This window comes from Hylobates moloch, unplaced genomic scaffold, assembly GCF_009828535.3.
Source record: "Hylobates moloch isolate HMO894 unplaced genomic scaffold, HMol_V3 SCAFFOLD_8, whole genome shotgun sequence".
NCBI lineage: Eukaryota > Metazoa > Chordata > Mammalia > Primates > Hylobatidae > Hylobates > Hylobates moloch.
The window spans coordinates 89906730-89932351 of NW_026652283.1; the positions used below are offsets into that span (position 1 = coordinate 89906730).

At 44.6% G+C, this 25622-nt stretch overlaps 1 protein-coding gene and 2 non-coding genes across 4 annotated transcripts; all 3 read right to left on the bottom strand.

The window, feature by feature from the left end:
* Positions 1-15238: 15238 nt before the first annotated feature.
* On the bottom strand, positions 15239-21011 carry RPSA (ribosomal protein SA). 2 transcript variants are annotated; one of them, XM_032162006.3, is made up of 7 exons: positions 20894-21011; positions 19892-20057; positions 18959-19077; positions 16689-16934; positions 15905-16033; positions 15621-15786; positions 15239-15408 (listed from the first exon to the last, which is right to left on the bottom strand). In XM_032162006.3, the coding sequence occupies exons 2-7, from the start codon at positions 20022-20024 to the stop codon at positions 15314-15316; spliced, it is 888 nt and encodes a 295-aa protein (XP_032017897.1). In that variant the 5' UTR covers positions 20025-20057; positions 20894-21011; the 3' UTR covers positions 15239-15313. The 2 variants fall into 2 exon arrangements, with proteins under 2 accessions (XP_032017897.1, XP_032017898.1); XM_032162007.2 differs by having other exon boundaries at positions 20886-20933.
* LOC116473988 (small nucleolar RNA SNORA62/SNORA6 family) lies at positions 16481-16634 on the bottom strand. The gene has a single exon (XR_004249535.1). It is a non-coding gene; the product is annotated as a small nucleolar RNA SNORA62/SNORA6 family (small nucleolar RNA).
* On the bottom strand, positions 19144-19294 carry LOC116473989 (small nucleolar RNA SNORA62/SNORA6 family). The gene has a single exon (XR_004249536.1). It is a non-coding gene; the product is annotated as a small nucleolar RNA SNORA62/SNORA6 family (small nucleolar RNA).
* Positions 21012-25622: the final 4611 nt, after the last annotated feature.

The following is a 25622-nucleotide window of genomic DNA, read 5'->3' on the forward strand; positions in this document are numbered from 1 at the left end:
TCAAGGGTAAAGGTAATGGAAGAAGAAACTGGAAGATTGCATGCTGCTCCTGGAAACCTGACTCTATATGAGCATGCCGTGACTATCCTGATAGATTACATGGCCCAGCACCCCTAAAGACCACTGAGAGAGAGGGCATGGGGATCAGCCAGCTCCCAGCCAACCTGACCCCAGGCATATGAGTAAGTCCAGATCAGCTGAGCCTGGTAGAATCTTAAACTAAATAAGTGCTGTTGATTTGAGGGAGACTGTTATATAGCAGTAGATCACTTACTTACGTGGTACCCAAAACTTCAGATCAAATCTCTTTTCTTTGTTCTCCCTCTACCCCACCCCTATCTTTTTGCTTTTCTTTAATTTTATTATTATTATTATTATTATAGAGATGGGGGTCTCCCTATGTTGCCCAGGCTGGTCTTGAACTCCTGGGCTCAAGTGACCTGCTTGCCTTGGCTTCCCAAAGTGCTGGAATTATAGGTATGAGCCATTGCACCCAGCCAGTACCTCTGTCTCTCTGTCTTGACCCTGTTACTCTGAACACCAAGCCTGGAGGAGGCCCAGTAAGGTTTCTAAAGAAGTATTTCCTAACATTTTTCACATGGACCCCCTGCATCAGAATTGCCTGGAGAACTTTTTGGAAATACTGAATCCTGGGAATTCCAGGAATCTTTGGAAATGCAGTATGAGAATCTTCAATTTGACCAGTCCCATTGTCCCCTAGGACACGTTTTAACAGTTCTCCTTCCTCACTTACAGTTGTTGCAGTTGTTGCTCCAGTCCCTTGGCACCATCCAGACATTGACTTAAGAAGATAACCTTGGGGAATCTGGAGGATGTCATCAACACAGCATGCTCTGATGAGAGCTGGGAAAGTCCGTCTTCCCATCTCCTCCCCTTCTCAGGTTTAAGCCACTCCAGGGCTGACTCACAGAACCAACCTTCTCTCCAGTTGATCCTCATGACACGGGAACTTCTGAAGCCTGAAAATGATGCTGGAGGAAAAATCAAGGTAAGGTCTTGAGAAATGCTCTTCCCATGCTTGTCTTTGCATTCAGATATGAACTAAAGGGAAATCAATTTTATAATAATCCCCCCTCTGCAGTGCTCCAGAGCTTGTTCTTCTAAGAAAAAAAGCTCAGGACTCAGGCCCTAAAAAGAATAAAATCAACTTTCTCACCACCTTATATTTCTCACCACCCCACCTCCCTCCTATAGAAAGTGAGCTCCTTGGAAAGAACTTAGCCTAGGACTTTCTGCCCCTGCTTTACCTCACATGGGCTCTTCCCAGTACTGATTAAGGATGAGTGCTAAAAAGGCCTTGCAGCTCCACAGCCAAGTTCTTACCCCACAGGCTATGTGTTTATGGCTGGAACACCGAGGACGAAGGGCTGACCTCAGTGACTTGGAACAAAGATTATATGAGCCTGTGAAAGTCCTGAGATGTCCTGACCCTCAAAATCCAACTCCTGTGTAGGGTTTCTCTACATCAGACTTAGATTAGTCAGTCGTGTTCACTTTAGCCAAGAGCTTTTCTGCCAAAGGCCTTGACAGACACCATTGGGCTGTGTCCTTAACCACTAAGATTTAGCCACAACTGAGGTGGCACAAGGCAGCTTTTTAAACCACAAGCTGCATACAAAGACATAAAAACAAGCAAGGACAATAGAATTATGATGAAGGCCTGGTTGTGGTGATGGCCACAGGTCATGGAGGACCAGGGACCACCCTTTTTGGTTTTTATTTTTCTGAGACAGCATCTCAGTGTTACCCAGACTGGTGTGCAGTGGCATGATCTTGGCTCACTGAAACCTCCATCGCCTGGGCTCAAGTGATCCTCCTGCCCCACACTCCAGAGTTGCTGAGACCACAGGCATGCACCACCACACTGAGCTAAGTTAAAAAAATTTTTTTGAAGAGATGAAGTCTCATTATATCACCCAAGCTGGTCTTGAACTCATGGCCTCAAGCTATCTTCCTGCCTCAGCCTCCCAAAGTGCTGGGATTATAGGTATGAGCCATCCTGCCCAGCGTAGAGATAGGCCCACTTTTAAATCATCCATGGATGTCCCAAGGCTAAATGTCTAAACTGCCAGCCCCAGTCCTGTGTCTGCATGAAAGGAGAAGCCTTTGCTCTCTATTTCTTCAAGCAGTTACAAGTTCCTTTTTCTTTTGAGTATTAAATATTCCCCAAAGCTATTTTGTTCTGCTAAATTCCTCCATGCTTGCTTTTTTCTTTTTTTTTTTTTCTAGCAATGACTTGGACCTTGAGATTTCATCGTGTTTGAAGGCTCTCTGCTTGGTAATATTTATGAGACCATTATTCACAGACAGACAACCTTCTTTTAGGTTTTATTAGACAATATTAAGTCCAGATAAGAGACCAACAGAGGAATTTGAGAATGAAATCTGAATTCTGAGAGTATTATTACTGTTTCTTGAGAAGGAAGAGGAGAAAGGAAGGAAACATTCATTGTGTGCCTGCCACATGCTATACCTTGTGCTCGGTCATTTCACAAAGATGTCCTTTATCCTTGAACAAGATTGGGTACACATTATCATCTTTGTACATGTGTGAACATGGACAAGAAATGTGTTTGTTTCCTTGTTTGAGATGATTACCAATGGGTGCCAGAGGGGCCTATAGGTGATTTTAATTAAATTGCTTCAAATTACTTCTCGTTCTTCAAGCAAGAAGACCACTGGATTCTATCCAGGTTTTAGCTACCCAGCTTGGGGTGGACTGAGGTTGACCAAAGGATAAAAGCTGCAAAATATACCAAACTCACCTAGTGACTTTCTCCTTATAGGACTCAACTCTCCTCTAGAAACCACCTTCTTTTGTTTTCTCCTCACTATCATCCAACAATCATTTGTATATTTCTCCCAGAGTTTTTAGTGGTTGTCCATGAGAGGATGTGTCTGAAAGAAGCTACCTGACCACTACAAAAGTAGTTCCAATTTGTTATCAATGTTTGAGGAGATATGGGTAAAGTTTCATGACTGGCTTGTAAATTAAAGGCTACACTTGGGCCGGGCGTGGTGGCTCACGCCTGTAATCCCAGCACTTTGGGAGGCTAAGGTGGACGGATCACCTGAGGTCAGGAGTTCAAGACCAGCCTGGCCAACATGGCAAAACCCTGTCTCTACTAAAAATAAAAAAATTAGCCAGGCATGGTGGTGCACACCTGTAATCCCAGCTACTCGGGAGGCTGAGGCAGGAGAATTGCTCCAACCTAGGAGACAGAGGTTGCAGTAAGCCAAGATCACACCACTGCACTCCAGCCTGGGTGACAGAGTGAGACTCTGTCTCAAAAAAAAAAAAAAAAAAAAGGCTGCACTTGAACAGTAATGTTGCCCTTTAGGTGATCAACTCAGGAAGGTATATATAAATTCTAGGAATGCTGCCACTGCTCAAAACATGTTTGGAACTCCTTGCTGGAAACTACCTTTGGAGTCAGCAGCCTCATTCCTGTAGAGTCAGTTTCCATTTTTTACCTCAAATGGTAAATGGTGTTAATGCAGTTTGGCTGTGCCTTTATTCACCTTCATGAAATGACAAATGCATTTCTATGTTTGTCTTCTCTCCAAATTACAGAGTAAGTTCCTGTAAGGATGGGGAAAGTTTCTAGTTATCTGTCAAATCCCACATTCTTGGCCTAACGCAAGGCACATGGTCAGTTTTCAGCAAATATTGTTGAATAGTAAAATTACAAGGTATGAGAGTTTACTGTATTTTTGTTTTTGTGGTAAACATGTTAGGCAGTAGCTTTTTTATTTGATTATTGCATGCATAGACTATTGCTGGCAGAAGGGACCTTAATAACTCCTAGAATAACTTTCCAGTTCATGGAGAAAAGCTTTCTGGCAAGTCAAACCTTGAAGCTTCTTCCTGAATATTCAAATCAAAGCAGGTTAGCAATTGCCCTTTACCTAACTGAAATGCACATAAACAACACTGCACTGCAATTTTTCACTAATCGGGTTGTCAAAGAATGATAATTATTATGAGTGATAATAATAAAATTCAAATCTGCAGTCTCTTTTGTTGCTACTAAAAATTCAATTTAGGGAAATTTAATGTTTTTATTTTAACATCTTAAAATGTTCCCTGCCATGTGATTCAGTTAACCACAAGGATGTTAATGACAGCCATGTTTATAACAGTTGAAATTTCATAAAATATTGAAACTAGGAAAATAGATATATAAACTATTTTTCAGCCACTTAATAGCTTACTGTGTAGCTAATGTATACAATCGATATAAAAGCTTATTGTAAATTCTAAGAGAATTTAGAGAAATGCTTATTGTAAATTCTAAAGAGAAAGTCAGCTGGCTATATATTGTGTATATAAAAAGTTACTTTCGCCTAGTTACATTACCTGATAAGTTCACTGCTATGATATAGAGGAGTGGTGATAGTGAGTATCCATGTCTTGTTTCTGACTTTAGTGAAAATGCCTCTAGAATTTTTCCATTGTATCAGTTATCTATTGCTCAGCAACAAACTCCCTGAAAGCTAAGTTGATTAAAACAAAAACAATTATTTCTTTTGCTCACAAATAAGCACAGAGTTTGACAGGAATGACTTGCATCTGCTCCACATGGCAACAGCTGAGATGGCTCCAAATGGGGCTGGACAATTCACTTTCAACACGGGTCATTCTCTTGGCTGGCAAGTTAGTGCTGGATGTTAGCTGGGAGTTCAGCTGGTCTGGGGCTGGGGACTGGGGACTTTGGTTCTTCTCCATATGGGCCTCTCCCCAGCTGCTCAGGCTTCCTCACTGGAAGATGGCTGAGTTTCAAGAGCAAATGTCCCAAGGGACCCAGACAAAAGGGAATGGCATTTTTATGGTATATTTTTGAAAAACACATAGCATCATTTCCATTCTATCTTATTACTTGAGGAAGTTGAAACTTCTACCAAGGCTGAAAGGGAGGGGACATAGATTCCATCCATGGGATAGTGACAACGTCATGTTAAGATAAGCATGTAGAATGAGAGACATTTATGGTCTAAAGTTGATATTTTAAACACTCTCATTAACAAAGACCTCAAAACACTTTATCTTTCACATAACCTCCATACCCGTTTTAAATTTTTTATTATTATTATTAGAGACAGGGTCTTGCTACATTGCCCAGGCTGGTCTGGAACTCCTGGGCTCAAGAGATTCTCCTGCTTTGGCCTCCCGAAGTGTTGGAGTTACAGGCATGAGCCACCACACCCAGCCTATACTCTTTGTAAATATTTTGTTGATTGCTTTTATCTTGCTTGTTTTTTACCCCATATATTAGAAATCTTGTTACTGATTTACACAGTCTAATGTTTGCCACCAAGGAATATATCTCTAAAGAATATAGCTAGGCTGGGTGCAGTGGCTCACACCTGTAATCCCAACACTTTGGGAGGCCAAGGCAGGTGAATCACCTGAGGTAAAGAGTCTGAGACCAGCCTGGCCATCATAGCAAAACACCGTCTCTACTAAAGATACAAAAATCAGCCAGGCATGGTGGTGCACACCTGTAGTCCCAGTTATTTGGGAGGCTGAGGCAGAAGAACCGCTTGAACCTGGGAGGTGAAGGTTGCAGTAAGCTGAGATTGCACCACTGCACTCCAGCCTGGGCAATAAAGCAAAACTCCATCTCAAAAAAATAGATAGATGATAGATAGATAGATAGATAGATAGATAGATAGATAGATAGATAGATGATAGATAGATAGATAGATAGATAGATAGATAGATAGATAGATAGATAGATAGAGATAGATAAAGATAGATAGATATAGATATAGACATAGATATAGATATAGCTTACCTTTGCTTGTTTTTGAACTTTTCACAAATGGAATCACATATTAGGAATAATATTCTGTTACACTTATTTTGCCCAAATTTGTAAAATTCATACATGTCACTGCACATAGCCATGATAAGTTTAATTTCATCATTGATTGGCACTTTGTGGTATAAATATACAACAGTTTATCAACTGTACTGTAGATGGACCCAGAGCCACTTCCAAGTTTGTCAATTAGAATTCTTGTCCACATATCCTAGTGCAAATGTGCATGATTTTCTTTAATGTATACCTTCAAGAGCAATAATGTAGATGCTTACGTTACTAAATAATGCCAAACTGTACCAATTTATACTCCCACCACCTAGTATAGGAGTTCCTGTTCCAAATCTTTGTTACCATTATCTGATTTTGCCAGACTTTTTTCATTTTTTTTTTTTTTTTTTTTGAGACGAAGTCTTGCTCTGTCGCCCAGGCTGGAGTGCAGTGGCGCAGTGTCAGCTCATTGCAAACTTCACCTCCCAGGGTCAAGTGATTCTCCTGCCTTAGCCTCCTGAGTAGCTGGGATTACAGGTGCCTGCCACCACACTCAGGTAATTTTGGTATGTTTATGTAGAGATGGGGTTTTGTCATGTTGGCCAGGCTGGGACTTTTTTCTTGTTTATGGTAGGTTTGAAATGGAAAACAACTCCTTTAATCCTACCTTAATCTCACCTTAATGCATGCTACCTTCCCAAAGGGCAAGAGTGTTATCTCCTGTGGACGCTGACGCTTCAGATACATAGCTCATAACTGCCTGAGGTGGGTAAACAGTGTTTGGCTCTGTATATTGCAGACCAAGACAGAAAATGCCTGCATTAGCACAATTCTAGGTCCTTTCACTTCTGCTTGTAGGCTGGCCATATCTAGCCAGAGTTCTTGTCTCTCATAGGACTGTGCTTAAAGCAGCCAAGAGTCACACAGACCATCACTCTGGATCTCTCCTACCATTTTCCTAATGCCACAGATTTGATCAAATTTTGGTCTACCCTCCAAAGCAATGCAGGCTCCAAAACCTGACCCAACATTTTACCACCATGTAATGTGAGGCACCAGCTTTTCAGCCTATGCCCAGTGAAAACTCACAGGCTCTGTTAGTATGGAAGAAGGGAGGATGAACATGGGTGTTCAATAGATATGACTGAGAAATCCTCATAAACATTGGTGTTCATCCTGGCCACAGTTTTATTTTGCCTTCACTTTCTTTTTTCCTTACTAGCTTTTGTTTTTTTGGAAAAGTCATTATATTGTCCTAATTCTTGAATGACAGAGCCAGTTAGCCATTTGTTTTTCTCCTTCTACTGTCCCCTAGCTGTCACTGTTGATGGGGAACAGTCAGGTGTCCTTCCTTTTCTCCTTGGCTTCTTTCAAGAACACTTTTGGTTTTGGCATTTTCAGGATTCTTTAACAATGTAAATAAGAATGGGTTTTTAAAAACCATTTCCACTTAGTACACATTGGAATTCCTAACTTTGCAGATTGATGAGAATTTTGGATCATATCTATTTGCAGATTTATGAGAATTTCTCAGTCATATCTATTTGATACTGACTTCTTTATTCTCTCTTCTCTCTCTCTGGAACTCCAATTAGACAGTTTGACTCTCTAATTTTACTCTCTTTGTATCTTCTCTTTTGTATTTTTTTCCTCCTCTCTCTGTTCTCCTTATGAATTTTTTTCATATATTTTTTCTAATTCATCAAACCTTTCTACAACAGTGTCTTATTATTTTGTCTGCTCATTGGGTTTTAAACTGCAATGATCATATTCTTTATTTCTAAATGGCAAAAGCAGTGTCAATAACTAGACATTGTCTTAAAAAGATAACTTACTTAAATATACCTATATGAAATGATATACAGTAATACCAAAAAAAATTTCCCTATAAGAGATTTTTGAAACAAATGTCAAACTAGCCCATTCATTTCTTCAGGCTTGATGGCCTGTGCAGAGTCTTGTGTGCCACCATGATGGTCTAAGGGACTACTTTCTCATGCTAAAGACTGTACCTTTCTTTTGCACATCATAAATAGAAGACGCCCCTTGGGTTGAGATAAAGAGTATTGGATGGAAGAAAATGCAGAGCTGAGTCGCTGAGGAGAGGTGGTGAGGGGCCTTACCGTGGGGACATGATGATGCACACTTCTGGCAATGTCGAGTGCTCTTTGCACCAGTGTGAACCTAGCTAGCCAGCCATGGAGAGGGGAGAGTGCTTCTTGGACCATTGTCTCTCAGTGAGAGTGCAGCAGGAGGCAGAATTGGGGTAGATGTCTGTGCAATTATAGCTTTTTCCTTGTCCCCAACTCGTTTCCAAAAATATCTATAGGAGAGAAGAGAGAAAACTTAGGTGAGTTTTCTATGGGTTGGGCAGTGGAGATGTGCACCACTCACATAGCATGGACTCCAAGAGACTTCATGGCCTCTGGTACAGGCCCCCAACTCCCCATGAGAATGGAACGTTTTGATGAGGCTCTACTTGGTGTGAGGCTGGACTGAGACCTCTTCTCTCTGGAGGGGTTTCTTTGCTGTCATTCTCTCCAGTGATTTTCTCCATTTGTCCCGTTTCTATAGGCTGATGCCTGCGATTCTTGCTTTAGACAAAAGCTTTCCTCATGTTTCCATCATCCTCACTTCTGTTTCCATAGTAAATAAATTGTTCACTTTTTATCTGCCTCTCCAGATAACTGCCACAAGGTCACAGGCTTTGTCTTCACCCACTGTTCTATCCCCATTGCTCATAACAATGCCTGGTCCAGAGTAAGTGCTTAATAAATATTTGCTGAATGTTGAGTTCTTATTATTTTACTTGAGATTATTTTCAAAGTAGAATTGGCTAATTCTGGCACTATTCCTAAAAGAAGCCTGCTGAACTTAGCATTTTCAGAAGTGCAGCTTGCCCTGCCCTATTAAACAAATAGAATGTTTTACCTGTAGGCTTCAAGCAGGTTTTTCATGGATGGAGTTTAGCAATCTCATCCCTGCCTTGCAGAAAAGCTCTGGATTGCTCAGGCTGGGTCAGAAACCCCATGGAAATAGTGACATTTACCACTGAATATCGTGTTATTTAGAATATGAGGTTGAGCTTTTCCAACAGGATCCTTAATAATAGTTTCCCAAAAGGGAACAATTTTAAAATGTCTCAATTACCTACAAATAAATTTACCAAAGGACGTGCAAAACTTCTACAGGAAAAATTATAAAACCTTATTGAGGGACATAAAAATGAGAAAATGGAGTAATATACAGATTGCTCATGGGTTGAAAAACTCAGTAGTGTAAATCAGTCAGTATTACTCTATAGAATCAACATAATCCCAACAGGCTTTATAGTGGAACTGGACTAATCGATTGGAGTTGGCTTGAAAATGTATATGACAATGCAAAAGCATCAATAATAGCCAAGACTCTCTTGGAGGAAAGGAGGAAGATAGGAGGATTGCCCTACTTGATACCACAATATAGAGTTCTAGTAAATAGGCTAGTGTGGCATTGACTCAGGGACACTCACAGAGTAGGGAGAAAAATGGAGAGGTCAGGATCAGACTGCATAGATGGACCCAATTTTTGAGAAGCAGCAATTCTGAACAGTGAAGACAGTGTTTTCAACAGAAAGTCCTAAGGGTTATTGTAGGGTCCAGCCCCACAGGGTTGGTGGGTTTTCTCCTCGTGTGCGGAGACAAGAGAGTGTGGAAATAAAGACACAAGACAAAGAGATAAAAGAAAAGACAGCTGGGCCCAGGGGACCACTACCACCAAGACACGGAGACCAGTAGTGGCCCTGAATGCCAGGCTGCGTTGATATTTATTAGATACAAGAAAAAAGGGGCAGAATAAGGAGTGTGAGCCATCTCCAATGATAGGTAAGGTCACATGGGTCACGTGTCCACTGGACGGGGGCCCTTCCCTGCCTGGCAGCCGAGGCAGAGAGAGAGAGCAGAAAGAGAGAAACAGCTTACACTATTATTTCTGCTTATCAGAGACTTTTAGTACTTTCACTAATTTGCTACTGCCAACTAAAAGGCAGAGCCAGGTGTACAAGATGGAACATGAAGGCGGACTAGGAGCGTGACCACTGAAGCATAGCATCACAGGGAGACAGGCCTCCGGATAACTGCGGGCAGGCCTGCTTCCACAAGAGGTGGAGGAGTAGAGTCTTCTCTAAACTCCCCTGGGGAAAGGGAGACTCCCTTTCCCAGTCTGCTAAGTAGCGGGTGTCTTTCCTTGACACTAACGCTACCGCTAGACCACGGTTCGCTTGGCAACGGGCGTCTTCCCAGACGCTGGCGTTACCGCTAGACCAAGGAGCCCTCTGGTGGCCCTGTCCGGGCATAACAGAAGGCTCGCACTGTTGTCTTCTGGTTACTTCTCACTATGTCCCCTCAGCTCCTATCTCTGTATGGCCTGGTTTTTCCTAGGTTATGATTATAGAGCAAAGATTATTATAATATTGGAATAAAGAGTAGTTGCTACAAACTAATGATTAATAATATGTATATATAATCATATCTAAGACCTATATCTGGTATAACTATTCTTATTTTATATTTTATTATACTAGAACAGCTTGTGTCCTCGGTCTCCTGCCTCGGCACCTGGGTGGCTTGCTGCCCACAGGTTATGGCTATGTTTTTGTAGGATTTTATATGTGATTGCGAAACCATTTGATGTTATCTGGTGAAACTAGAGTTTAAAACCAACAGGGGAAAACTTTACACAAGGATCTATCAAAAATGTTCCAAATGGTGGGCCACAGTGGCTCATGCCTATAGTCCCAGGCTGAAACAGAAAGGTCACTTGAGCTCAGGAGTTCGAGACCAAGCTGGGCAATATAGTGAACCCTTCTCTCTACAAAAAAAAAAAAATTTTAACTGGCTGAGCATGGTGACACGCACCTGTAATCCCAGCTACTTGAAAGACTGAGGTGGGAGGATCGTTTGAGCCCAGTAGGTAAAGGCTGCAGCAAGCCACGATCGCACCACTGCACTCCAACCTGGGCGACAGAGACTCTGTCTCAAAAAATAAAAGAAAAAGCAGAGACAACATTGAGGGAAAGAAGCAAATCACACAGAAGATGTGCTAAGATTCCATTTATGGGAAGCTCAAAAACAGGAAAATTAAATAATTCATGATTAAAAGTGCATACATAAGTGGGGAAACAATAAAGTCAACCAGGGTATCACAGGAACAGGAGCTCCCTGACCTGAGAGGAGCAGGGAGGGACACACAGATGCTTTTTCTCTGGTCCTAGCACTTTTCCCTTTCATAACCTGCATCACAGTTGCAGAGGCTTTAACTTGATTCTTACTCTTCAAGAATGCATGGATGTCTCTTAAACTATCTGCATGTATGATCCATTTTACATAAAAATTATTTTTAAAGTAAGTACTACGGAAAGACAATGCAATGCATACGAGCAGTATTCACTACATGCCAAACCCAGACTAACTGCTGTGCAGGACGATCTCAATGAATCACAGCAGCCCACAAGCATCCCATTTGATGGTGAGGCCACTTGGGCTAGAGACATAGTCCCTTGCCCAGAACCACACACTAGGAGTGGCCCAAACAGGGCTGTCACCACCCAAGTATGTCCAATTCTACAGCCCACACTATCCAGCTCACTATGCAGCCCATCATGTCAGTGGTGACAGTGGGCCAGTCCATTCACAGGACAACTGGTTATGCAAAGGTGTCTTTGGTGCTGGGCCATGGTGCAGACCAGACCCAGTCCCACCAACTAGCACACCAGGAGACCACACCCAAGCTGACCTCAGGGAGTGCAGTGCATTCTCAAAACACTATGTGAAGCTGTTGTCTTTGACCAAGCTGGGAACTTGATCAAACACCTAAGTTGAGAGCAGGTGATGTGGCCACCCGTTAATTGTGCTGATATGCTCCTGAATAACAAGCAAGAGTGGACACCTTGAATCCTGTTAGGCGCTTCAGGTTTGCCAAATGAAACTTACCTCTCCCACTTTTTTGAATATTAAGTCTCTTGATTTATCCTTTTTTTTTTTTTTTTTAGTCAGTTTTGCTCTGTTGCCTAGGCTGCAGTGTGGTGGCACTCACAACTCACTGCTGCCTCCAACTCCTGGGCCCAAGTGATCCTCCTGCCTCAGGCTCCCAAGTAGCTGGGACCAGGTGCATTATCACCACACCCAGCTAATTTTTTAAATTTTTTGTAGACATGGGGGCCTTGCTATGTTGTCCAATCCAGTCTTACAACTCCAGGCCTCAAATGATCCTCTTACCTCAGCCTCCCAAAGTGCTGGGATTACAAGCATGAGCCACTGCACTCAGCCTCCGATTTATTTTTAATTTTTATTTTTTTTGAGACAGAATTTTGCTGTTGCCCAGGCTGGAGTGCAATGGCAGGATCTCCACTCACTGCAAACTCCACCTCCCAGATTTAAGCGATTCTCCTGCCTCAGCTTCCCAAGTAGCTGGGATTACAGGCACACACCACCAGGCCTGGCTAATTTTTTGTATTTTTAGTAGAGATGGGGTTTCTCCATTTTGGCCAGGTTGGTCTCGAACTCCTGTCCTCAGGTGACCTGCCCACCTCAGTCTCCCAAAGTGCTGAGATTACAGGCGTGAGCCACCTGGCCCTCAGATTTATTCTTAACTTTTTCTATTCACTCAGTACTTACTAGTATTTCCCAAGTGCCAGCTTTTGTGATAGGTTGATTCCAATGAGGATGCTCAGATTTGCCCTCATATTAGGAATGTACTAGAAAAAATGTGTTTATTGCACACAGTCCTAAGAAAGGAGTCCCTAAGCTACTTAGGAAAGTAGAGGAAGAGAAACTGGAGTTCTTTGTGGGATTCAGTTTCTATTAAGCACAGAAGACAAACTACCCAAAAGTGTATGAAGAGCTTGAGGTTGTGAACAAGTAAAATATTTAGAGCAAGCTGCATTTGTTAAGATCAGGCTGAACAAGGGAATTGAGTAACTTAATGAGGGAAAACCAATTCCTGTGTAGAAGGAAATGGAGACATGCCAGGGAAAGAAGGGAAGGGGCTCACGGGGCCAAAGCAAAAGCAGCGCCTGGGAGTGAAGGAGGGAACAGCTTCTCCCTCACCTTAAAAATGGCCTCATGCTAGGCATGGACCCACGGCAGTCAGAAGACTCAATTCTGCAAACACCACTGGGGTAAGTTGCTAGTAGCAGGCTGCTGAACACCCAGGGGCACAGATTGTCACTGATTCAGCAGTGCTTATGAGCTGCCCTACATCAGGTGGGCACCACCAAGCAAGAGAAAACTCAGTTTGAACTGGCTAGTTTAAGATGGCTATTCCAGATGGTGACAGCTTGGGGACACTGACTCTGCAGCCATGGGTAGCTGCTGGATCCCATGAGAGCATGGTGATCCCAGATCTGAGCCAGAATCCACTAGCAGTTGGTGATATGGGGTAGGGCCAGGGGAGTAGAGTTGGGGAGAGGATCCTATTTTCAGATATACAAGGTTATGAAAAGGTTAAGGCCTGCCGGGGAAGGCTAACCCCAGCTGAGTGGGTCTGAGAGAAACCCCGTTCAGCTGGCTTCCACTTAGCTGAACACGAATGAACCCTGCCAAGGGAGACTACCTCCTCCCTAACCTTAGAATCTAGAAAGAGACTTTCTGGAACTGCTTTGAGAATGCTACCAAGGTCTCTTGGAGGTGCTTGGCACTAGGACACAAGTCTATGGAGAGGCTGGGTTTGCATGGCACCCCAGTAAGATGGGATAATCCTGGAGGTTGCTAGTCACAACAGATGTTTTCCACAATGTCAAGTGTCCGGAAATGCTTAGTTTCTCTGTTCACTGAACAGACTCCACCCAGAACCTGCTCATAAATGAGCTTAGTATACCTTACTCAGGCTCACATCACCTCGCAATGCTTCTCCAGCTTCCCTGTTGGTCAGTAGCCTTCTGATAAACTGTCCCTGCTTCCCACCATCCTGATTCTAGCAATCTCTACCAGTGTTGCTAACCACTTGCAACTTCAGGATCCATCAATCTCACTGAATGCTATTCCACTTGGAGACATTATAGGGCAGATTTTCCCAGCCTTGCTTACAGCCATAAGCAGGCTTCCCATGAAGACAATGCCTGAGGCGGCAGTGTCCCCACTGCCTCAGCACCACTGGAAGGAGCCCTGGGAATGTGGTCACATGTACATGTATTTTGTAAATTTTCCAAGAGAAATGTATGAATCCATGTAAATCAGTTCAGGCCATCTCAAAATCTGCATTCAATCCAATCTATGGAAATGTCTCTATTTTAGTCTTGAGACAGGGCCTCACTTCGTCACCCAGGATAGAGTATACAGGGGCTCAATCACAGCTCACTGCAGCCTCCAACTCCTGGGCTCAGGTGATTCTCCCACCTCAGTCTCCTGTGTAGCTGAGGTACTATGGGAATATGCCATCACACCCTGCCAATTTTTTATATCTTTTGAAGAGAGATAGGGTTTTACCATGTTGCCCAGGCTGGTCCTGAACTCCTGAGCTCAAGCAATCATTTTGCCTCTGCCTCCCAAAGTGCTGGGATCATGGGTGAGCCAACATGACAGCCAAGAGTATTTTTTTAATAGGCAATGAAAATCTTGAAATCCGTTTAGGATGAAGCCACCAGCATTAATACATAAAAAACAAATATGGCCAGGCACAGCGGCTCAGGCCTGTAATCCCAGCATTTTGAGGTGGGTCACATGAGGCCAGGAGTTGGAGACCAGCCTGGCAGAACTGTCTCTACTACAAATACAAAAATTAGCTAGGTGTGGCAGTGCACACCTGAAATCCCAGCTACTCGGGAGCCAGAGGCACAAGAATCGCTTGAACCCAGGAGGCAGAGGTTGCAGTGAACTGAGATCACGCCACTGTACTCCAGCCTGGGCAACAGGGAAAGACTGTCTCCCCAAGCCCCTCCCCGGCAAAGACAAATATGGAGCATTATATTTTTTTAATACATACATACATACCTCTCCTCTCCCAGAACCTGTAGGCAAGCTGACAAGAGGGGCAATTAATGTCTCTCAATGTGGGGAAGGGCCATCGCCTCTCCAGGGCTTCCAGGAATAGTTAACCTAAGTGGCAGGAAGACTCAAAAATAAAAACCTAAGCTCTATAGAACTTACCTACGCAAATGGTTAATAAAAGTCAAGATCATCAGGGCCTCGGAAAGGTATTCCTGAGGTTACCAACTAAGCATGTGTAACCACTTATATCTATTTTCAGGGCACAGATGTTCTCTACACAGGAAGGAAGCTCAGGGAAATTCTCAAGTGAAAAGCAATATACACTATCTACAGTGGGCTTTAGAAGTACAACTCATGTCTAGACATGCATTTATTATTATACTTTGGTATGCAATCCCAGGTATTCTGATCTGGAGTAAAAAAGCAAACTAAATGAAGACAACTTTTAGAAACTGATGTTTATTTTCCATCGACCATTTTTCCATGTTGCTTAAGAGCCTATGCAAGAACAGCCTAAGACCAGTCAGTGGTTGCTCCTACCCATTCAGTGGCCTGAGCAGTGGGAGCTGCAGACCAGTCTTCCGTGGCAGGCTGAGCGCTCCAGTCTTCTGTTAAGAGAATACCAAAAAAAGCCATCAGCTCTGTCCTCAACGTAGTATTTTTCCTTACCCTACTCCCAACAGCAGTCTATCAGATGCTGTAGCACACTAGGATGAAAACCTCTTAAAGCTAGTATAAAAGCCACAGAGATCATTAAAGTTAGAATAAAACTGAGAAGTTGCGAAATATCAGCTTGATGCACCTCTATCATGATACATACCAGTAGGGAACTGCTGAATAGGCACAGAGGGCACCTGTACACCTTCAGACCAGTCTGCAACCTCAGGCTGAGTAGCAGTGAACTCAGGAGCTGGAGCAGTCCATTCACCCTGAAATTCCTCCTTGGTCACTGCCTTTTCAGCAGCAGCCTGCTCTTCTTTTTCAATCTGGGTTACAAAAAAAAAAGAGGAAAGACTTACAGGGACTGACAAATTTTGCCTCCTAGAAGCACAGTCCAAGTTGTCCAATTTGCTTATGTAACCACAAGCCTTTGGAGAAGCTTACCTCTTCAGGATCTCTGTAGAAGTAGAGATCAGGCATGACCTCCCATGGGTGTTCACGGGAAATGGTGCCACGCATGCGCAGAACTTCCCGAGCCAGCATCCACCACATCAAACCCACTGAGTGAGCTCCCTACCAAGAGCGGCAGATTATTAAAAAGTGACATTTGGTCAAACCCAAACAGCAAGCACCTTCCTGGCTCCTACATCATCTAGGTACCAGAAGTACAGACATCTCTTAATTTAAAAGCAATCGTAACAGGGAGCATTATAATCAGGGATTTTCAACCTTGTCTGCACACTGGAATCGTAGGGATTGAAAAAAAAAAAATGCCTGGACACTAGCATTTAAAAAAAATATCTGGGCAATTCTTATGCACAACTCGGGTTACAAATCAACCAATCTGAAACACACACAACCCACCTTTTTAGAATCTTATAGTAGAACCCATCAAGTTGGTGTGAAAACAAAGGCCAAGTGCCTGAGGCCTGAGCAAGAAACATGGACAAAGGCAGAAGAAAACACACTATTTTCCAAATGTTTTCATTTCTCCACAAAGCTGTCATGCAGTAATGTTATACTTGTAGCAAGAATTACTATCAAACTCCACTCATTGGGCCAGAGACCCTTGTGGTGTTAGCGAAAAACTTGCCCCTCATGTAGCACACTACCTACACTTGCGAGTTCATCGGCCAGTCAGTAGCCTCAACTCCAAGCTCTAACAATGTGCACAGGAATGTTTTTTCTAGAGCAGGAATTCACAAACTCTAGATCATAAAATCATTACCTTGTTGTTGCACGGGATGGCAATGTCCACATAGCGCAGAGGAGAATCTGTGTTACACAGCGCGATGGTAGGTAGGTTAACATAAGATGCCTCCGTGAGAGGCTGGTGGTCAGCCCTGGGGTCAGTAACCACAAGAAGCCGTGGCTCCCGGAAGGCTGCCTGGATCTGGTTAGTGAAGGTTCCAGGAGTGAAGCGGCCAGCAATTGGAGTGGCTCCAGTGGCAGCAGCAAACTTCAGCACAGCCCTCTTTGAAGAATTTAAAAGTTAGTGGTACTCCAGAGATATTTCATAGCAACAATCCTGGCACCCAGTAAGCACTTCTGGGCACTGGCCAACTTAATCACTACTACTCCATGTAAAGCAGGCACATACCCAGCTTTCCTTAACCTCTCTTACTTCTCCAGATTTCCTGCATACATTAAAAAGACAGCCTTGTTTTTCTACTATATATCCCAAGCACCTAGCAACATTACCTGGCCCAATCTAGATGCTCAGTGTATTTTTCTCAAGCAAGCAAGAACTGTCACTCAGTTCATTCTACAGCAATAACTAAAACTGCCTTTCTTCTACTGTGTACCAAACTATGTGGTCCCAGCAACAAGTCAGTTTCAGGAATAACCCTCTGCAAAAACACGCATGGGAACCTGTACTGTCAACACTGAAATAAAGTCTTTACTACATAATTTTTAAATCTATCAAAATAGTTGAGACGAATAAAATCTGTTAGAACTCTTAGAATTCAAGAAATCTACTAGTTTCCTCAACAGAAAAATTCTTCAAATAGAGCTGTGGCAAAAAAGATTCAAGTTTTACTAGTCATTTCTTAAAAATACAAATTAAGGTATTTTTCATTCAAGTTGGCAAAGGTTCTCTTTGAGACAAGGCCTCACTCTGTCACTCAGGCTGGGATGCAGTGGACAGTCTTGGCTCCCTGCTGCCTCAACCTCCTGTGTTCAAGCAATCTTCCCACCTCAGCCTCAGCTGAGACTACAGGCACGCCAACACCACACCCAGCTCGTTTTTGTTAATTTTGGTAGAGACGGAGTTTTGCCACGTTGCCCACCCTGGTCTCGAACTTCTGGGCTCAAGCAAGTCACCAGCCTCGGCCTCACAAAGTACCCATATTACAAAAGCATGAGCCACCCACGACCGACTTTTTTTTAAGAGACAGGATCTCACTCTGTGCCCCAGACTTGGAGTGCAGTGGCAAAATCATAACTTACTGCAGCCCCCAACTCCTGGACTTGAGGGATCTCCTGCCTCAGACTCCCAGTTAACGGGAACTATAGGTGCATGCCATCATGACTGGCTAAGATTCTTAAAAAATTTCTGTCCCAGTATTTCATCGTTTCAAGGTAAAAACTTTTGACTATGGGAAAATGTGATAAGCCACTTTAACAGAATTTCTAGATATTTAGTGGCACAAGTCTACACAAAATGAAATTATAAAGTCCAACATACTGCCAGATGCCCAGCATGTATGTTGAAAAGGTCTTACAGGCTGGGCGCAGTGGCCTACACCTGTAATCCCAACACTTTGGGAGGCCGAGGTGGGATCACTTGAGGTCAGGCGTTTAAGACCAGCCTGGCCAAATGGTAAAACCATTTCTCTACTAAAAATACAAAAATCAGTCAGGCATGGTGGCACATGCCTGTAATCCCAGCTACTCGGGAGGCTGAGGCAGGAGAATCCCTTGAACTCCAGAGGCAAAGACTACAATGAGCCGGATATCACACCACTGCACTCCAGGCTGGGCAAGAGGCAACAGAGGAAGACTGCCTTGGGGGCGGGGGGGAAAGCAAGGTCATAAGGGCGATTTCTATGGCTCCGTCCAACTTAAGCGATTTCTATGGCTCCATCCAACTTAAGTTATCTAACAGTGGAGTTTGAGTTTTCTATTTTTTTTTTTGAGACGGAGTCTCGCTCTGTCACCTAGGCTGGAGTACAGTGGCGCCATCTCAGCTCACTGCAAGCTCCGCCTCCCGGGTTTATGCCATTCTCCTGCCTCAGCCTCCCTAGTAGCTGGGACTACAGGCGCCCGACACCACGCCCCACTAATTTTTTGTATTTTTAGTAGAGATGGGGTTTCACTGTGGTGTGAATCTCCTGACCTCGTAATCCGCCCGACTCCGCCTCCCAAAGTGCTGGGATTACAGGAGTGAGCCACCGCGCCCGACCTGAGTTATTTCTATTTTCTTATACCTTTCTGTATGTCTCACAATGTCTGTAAGCTTTATTTCTATAATATAAAAACCACTGTTCCACAAACCTGGCCAGTATTCCTGGAGGATATAACACTGACATCAGCAGGGTTTTCAATGGCAACAATAGCACGAGCTGCCAGCAGAAGCTTCTCCCAGGTCCTCTTCAGATTTATGATATAGATGCCTAAGTGAGGGCAGAAAGATTTGTAACACTTGACTTGGCTGTGCAAACATTCTTCCCAAGTTTACTCTATGTGGCAGCGAGTACTACCAAACTCCAGTCATAGAGGCAAGCTCTACTGGTGTTAGCGAAAATCCTGCCATTAATGTAGCACACTTCCGACACTCAGAAGTTCATGAGCCAAGACTGGCCTCCACCCTGAGCTTTAATAGTGTGCAGCCTAGATTCAGTTGGCTAAATCCATCTTTCCTTTCTCTTTCCCTGTACTTACTCCATCAGTGGTTCTTAAGAATCCACTTCCTGGCTTTCTGCCACTCTTTCCCTTTTATCATCTGCACTGATACAAGACTCATCCTAAAACTCCTTTACAGCATGTCACTCCCAAGTCCTTGGTAGCTTTATCTCTAAAATAAGTAAGTGCCTTAGCCAACTTAATGCCTTCCATCCTCTGGTTCTTCCAAGCCATATTTTTCATTCCCACCTCTCACCCCACTTTCCACTCAAAATTCAATAGCCTGTGTAAGTACCTATGAAGTTGAAGGCACTATGTGAGCTATTAGAAACTCAGCTGATGAACTTTCTCATGTTCGTGACCCAACCCAAGTCCCATAACTCAGGCAACTAACATATTCTTCCCCTGGAGCAGAAATCTTTTCTCCCAATAACAAGAACATTTATTTAAAGTATGTTTTCAACCTAGGGGTCTGGCTTCATTTGAGGAAGATAGAAAGAAATTAACCAGAACAAACCACGAGAATAGCAAGCTCAAAATTTGTACTTACAGCTGGAGTAACAAAAAATTAAAGCAATGACTAACCATCACTTTTCCTTTTATAGATGTACTGTTCCATCTGGAAGTCAAGATTGGTGCCACCTAAGTGGGTTCCTGCTGCAAGGAACTTAAGGACATCCTCCTCCTTCATTTGCAGGACATCAAGGGCTCCGGACATTGTGAAAGTTTCCCTTTAAGTTACGACGGGAATCTGAAATAAGAGAGCAATCGATTTCTTTTCATTCCATTGAGTTAAGTGGGGTACACCCTTAAAAGCAACCAAAGACTCCATCTGCTACAGTGTCAGGCATTGAGCTTACAGTGTAGTGAAGGGGTAAATAGAAACTGATACATGTCGTGTATTACGGAACAGCGCACATCTTACTGAGGAAATGGTGTGGATGGCCGAATAACCGAGTAATAAAACTAAACGAAATTAGCGAATGGAAATTCAACACTTCTCAAGATAGGAATTAAGGAAAAGTTGCGGATGCACCAAGTTAACAACTAGATATAAAAGAGCAGCCATGTTTGGAATATGCAAACTAAAGGCAAAAAAGGTATGAATTGGTTTCAGGTATTTTCAATCAGATTGTAGGCGGGTGCTTTTTAATTACTTCGCTGTACTGTCACCACTTGTTTTGTCTAAAAACCCGAGAACCTTAACTCCTGACCCGCACGGCGCGACCAGGAAAACCCGACCAGCCCAAGTAGCTGGTGTAAATCAGCGCCGGCCTCGACTCACCGCCGTGTAGGGCTCCGAAGGAATAGCAACACGGGATGTTAGCCCGCTTTCTGCACTCCCGCCCACCCGCGGCCTAGCGCGAACCCCAGCTCCGAGCCTCCGCTGGAGGGCGGCCTCCACCCGCGAGCCCGAGCCTGGCCACGTGCGGGCCGCAGGCCTAAGGTGGGGCGCGCCGGGCGGGAGACAGACCCGGTCTGCCCGGCTTTCATCACTAGTCTTCGCACCCTTCATTTGAGCAGGAAAAGCTCATTTTTCTTCCCTTGGGAGGCGCCGGGGACGCTACAAGGAACTCACCAACTCACCCAGAACAACGCCGTATGGACCCCCCTACAGATACCGCGGAAAGGACAGGCAGCAGGAAATGACGTCCTTATATAGTCCATTGTCAGCCAATGGCAAAGAAAGTCGAGCGGAAGAAGGGCGGAGCTGGAGAGGAACGCTGCCGAGGCTGGGCTCCTTCTTCAGGAAGGCGGGATTGCGGCGCAGGCGCGGATTTCTGGGCTGTATCCGGTAGCGGCATCCTGGTCGGATCTGGGGCGCTTGTGACTTTGGGGTTTCTAGTGCCACAGCGACGCCCTGTGCATAATTCCTGTCCAGAGCGCGAAACTGAAGCTAGTCAGCCAGGCGGGGCGTTCTTACCCAGCCCCTTGTACCTGCGAATATGAGCGGCTTTCTCGCCTAAGCTGCCGTTTTGTTACCTGAAAAGTAGGAATGTTTGTTCGACACAATAAACTGTTAGGTAAACAAAAACTTGAAGATTTATTTTATTTTATTTTCCTGGAGAACAGTTTAACAGGACGTAATTCAGATTTAAATGTTCACTTAGCGGAAGTTTCTCTGAAAAAGTTAAAAAGGACAAGACTGAACAGAGGATACGGATGATAGCTATCATTTTTTTTTTTGGTAGAAGAAAAATTTTGTAATATCTATCAGTAGGAGATAAGTTTGCCGGGCGCGGTGGCTTGTGCCTGTAATCCCAGCACTTTGGGAGGCCTAGGTGGGTGGATTGCCTGAGCTCAGAAGTTCAAGACTAGCCTGGGAAACATGGGGAGACCCCATCTCCACAAAAAATACAAAAATTAACCAAGCATGGTGGTGCGTGCCTGTAGTCTCAGATACTCAGGAGGCTGAGGCGGGAGGATAGCTTGAGCCTAGAGGTCAAGGCTGCAGTGAATATGATTGCACAGCTGCACTCCAGCCTGGGCAACAGAGCAAAATCCTGTCTCCAAAAAACAGACAAAAAAATAGTAGTTAATTGAAGGGGCGCGGTGGCTGTAATCCCAGCACTTTGGGAGGCTGACGCGGGTAGATCTCTTGAGGCCAGGAGTTCAGGAGACCAGCCTGGCCAACATGGCGAAACCCGGTATCTACTAAAAATTCAAAAATTAGCTGGGCGTGGTGGTGCATGCCTGTAATCCCAGCTACTGGGGAGGCTGAGGCGGGAGAATTGCTTGAACCCAGGAGGCAGAGGTTGTGGTGAGCGGAGATTGCGCCATTTGCACTCCAGCCTGGGCGACAGAGCAATACTCCGTCAAAAAAAAAAGTGCAGGTTCCTCTCTGGCCTGTTGAGTCAATCTGATTTCTGAGCCCACCCTAAAATGAACTCGTAGACCCTTGTGGCCACTCTTCCATAGGACAGCACATCCAGGTTCTCCTGCAAATGGCTCTGCAGCTCCACTGAAGCCAGTATGATTTTCTGAGGAGCTTGGAAACCCTTGGACCCTAGCACAGGTCACCCCCAGGCTGCTCTGCTTCATCACCCACCAAGGCTGAAGCACCTGGGGCTTGAGGGACAAATTCAGAGAAGTCACGGTCCCTTGCTGCAAATGCCTCCCGCTTCCACGCTTTGTTTTGGAAAGTTTGTTGGCAGAAAGTCAGGCCACAAGCCTCCTCAGAGGTCCCTGAATCCCAAAACAATGCCCTGCCCCCTGCGCCCGAATGTACTCCTGCTTAACCCTTCAAGTGTGGATTGGGATTGCTGAGTAGTGAGTGCAGCTCTGCAGGGTTCCTCCAGGGGTCCCAGCCTTGGCATTAGGATCACCTGGGGAGCTTTTAAAATCTTTTTTTTTTTTTTTTTTTTTTGAGACGGAGTCTCGCTCTGTCACCCAGGCTGGAGTGCAGTGGCGCGATCTCGACTCACTGCAAGCTCCGCCTCCCGGGTTCACGCCATTCTCCTGCCTCAGCCTCTCCGAGTAGCTGGGACTACAGGTGCCCGCCACCACGCCCGGCTAATTTTTTGTATTTTTAGTAGAGACGGGGTTTCACCGTGGTCTCGATCTCCTGACTTCGTGATCCGCCCTCCTCGGCCTCCCAAAGTGCTGGGATTACAAGCGTGAGCCACCGCGCCCGGCCTAAAATCTTATACCTGGGCGGAATATATCAATCTCTGAGTGAGACCCAAGCATCAGTAGCTTTTAAAGCTCTTGTAGAGGCTTCCCATTCACCCTCTGAGTGTTCACTGCTACAATGAACTGACAATAGACAAATTAACAGGAGAAGAAACATACACTTTTTTTTTTTTTTTTTTGAGACGGAGGAGTTTCGCTGTTGTTGCCCAGGCTGGAGTGCAATGGCTCAATCTCGGCTCACCGAAACCTCCGCCTCTCGGGTTCAAGCGATTCTCCTCCCTCAGCCTCTCGAGTAGCTGGGATTATAGGCATGTGCCACCACACCCGGCTAATTTTGTATTTTTAGTAGAGATGGGGTTTCTCCATGTTGGTCAGGCTGGTCTTGAACTCCTGACCTCAGGTTATCTGCCCACCTCGGCATCCCAAAGTGCTGGGATTACAGGCATGAGCCACCGTGCCAGGCCAAACATACACATTTATTAATGTGCTTATGCACAGGAGCCATACGAAATATAAGACTCAAAGAAGGGCCAGATGGCTGAAGCTTAAATAGCATCTACTTCACAGGGAAGGGAGATGGGATGGTAAACAATTTAGAGGGCTAGTAAGTGATTTTTGGAAGGATAGGAATTAGTTCAAAGAACAGAAAATTTGCCTGAGACAAAGTTCCTGTGAGCTCTGGGGGAAACAGCAGCAAAGGGTAAGGGGAAGAACTTCACTGTTAACAAAGGTTACCTTATGAGGCAAATAATGTCTCCTGGAAAATCTCTCAGAGCTGCCCTCAGAAAAATAGATGAAGAGTCTGTCTGGGCATGGTGATGACTTTTAGTCTTTTCTCTTCCCAGTGGTTAATATTTCCTGGTTACCTGTTGAGATTCCTAGGGAGGAAGTTTTAAGACTATTGTATTTATTCTGGAGGAACCTACCTTATTCAGATAAGGGAACTTCAGACAAAGCCCCTCCAGATGCTTTGGGAAAAGGGGATCGAGAGATGGGGTTAGGGGAAGGTCAAAAAGAAAGCTTGGTTCTGATGCTGTTTCAGAAGCCTTTCAATTTTCTTTAATTCAAAGCATTCAACATGCCAAAGTGCCCTATTCAGTCAGGGGTATCATTTTCTGAGCCCCAACATTTTCCAGATGATTCCAATGTGCAGCTATATTGAGTTTAAAAACCACGATCCTAGACTCTAGAGTATTTCTTCTTTATTTTATGTAATTTTTTTTTTTTTTTTGAGACAGAGTCTCATTCTGTCACCCAGGCTGGAGTGCAGTGGTGTGATCTCGGCTCACTGCAACCTCCGCTCCCAGGCTCCAGCAATCCTCCAGCTTCAGCATCCCAAGTAGCTGGGACTACAGGTCCGCACCACCACATCTGGCCAGTTTTTGTATTTTTGGTAGAGACAGGGTTTTGCTTTGTTGGCCAGGCTGGTCTTGAACTCCTTACCCCAAGTGATCAGCCCGCCTCGGCCTCCCGAAGTGCTAGGATTACAGGCATGAGCCACTGCGCCCGGCCTAGGGTATTTCTTGACTACCTAAGCTAATGGCTCCCAGGAGCAGAGAAGGAGAACTTAGAAGCTAGTTCTACCTAGAGGCTGTTGCATTGAGGCAGCTTTTTTTGGAGGGAGTGGTGACAAAAGCTGAAATTTAAGACACAGTGGATTGTTAATTTTTTTTTTTTTTTTTTGAGACAGAGTTGCTATCTCCCAGGCTGGAGTACAGTGGTGCAATTGAGACTCACTGCAACCTCTGCCTCCCAGATTCAAGCAATTATTGTGCCTCAGCTCCCCGAATAGCTGGGACTACAGGTGCACACCATTACATCTGGCTGATTTTTTGTAATTTTAGTAGAGACAGGGCTTTGCCATGTTGGCCAGGGTGGTCTTGAACTCCTGACCTCAAGTGATCTCACTCGCCTTGGCCTCCCAAAGTGCTGGTGTGAGCCACCATGCCCTGCTGGTTGTTAAATTTATTTATTTATTTTTTGAGACAGAGTCTCCCTCTGGTGTGCAATGGCGCGATCTCAGCTCACTGCAACCTCCGCCTCCCAGGTTCAAACGATTCTCCTGCCTTGGCCTCCCAAGTAACTGGGATTACAGGCACATGCCACCATGCCCGGCTAATTTTTGTATTTTTAGTAGAGATAGGTTTTCACCATGTTGGTCAGGCTAGTCTCGAACTCCTGACTTTGTGATCTGCCCACCTCAGCCTCCCAAAGTGGTGGGATTACAGGCATGAGCCACCATGCCCAGCCTGGTTGTTACATTTAATATCAACAATAAGTTAGAAGGCCAGGCGTGGTGGCACACACCTGTAATCCCAGCACTTTGGGAGGCTGAGGTGGGGCAGATCCCTTGAGCCCAGGAGTTCGAGACTAGCCTGGGCAACATGGCGAAACCCTGTCTCTACTAAAAATACAGAAATATTAGCTGGGTGTGATAATGCATGACTGTAGTCCCAGCTACTTGGGAAGCTGAGGTGGCAGGATTGCTTGAGCCTGGGAGGTTGAGGCTGCAGTGAGCTGAGATTGTGCCAGTGTACTCCAGCCTGTGGAATAGAGTGAGACCCTGTCTCAAAAAAACAAAAAAACCAACAAGTTATAAATGCACACTGCTCAGCCAGAAGTATATGGAAGGGGCATAAAGCATAACCTTGGTGAGCAGGTTTCAGTTTTGCAACCTCCCAGA

What these genes read in the sequence shown, in the direction of transcription:
- RPSA (XM_032162006.3), bottom strand. Translation starts at nt 20,024, where the DNA reads ATGTCCGGAGCCCTTGATGTCCTGCAAATGAAGGAGGAGGATGTCCTT. An exon ending in CTATAAAAGGAAAAGTGATG is followed by an intron (nt 19,078 to 19,891) that starts GTTAGTCATTGC and finishes GCCCTCACTTAG; the next exon opens with GCATCTATATCATAAATCTG. An exon ending in CCATCCCGTGCAACAACAAG is followed by an intron (nt 16,034 to 16,688) that starts GTAATGATTTTA and finishes CGCTCTTGGTAG; the next exon opens with GGAGCTCACTCAGTGGGTTT.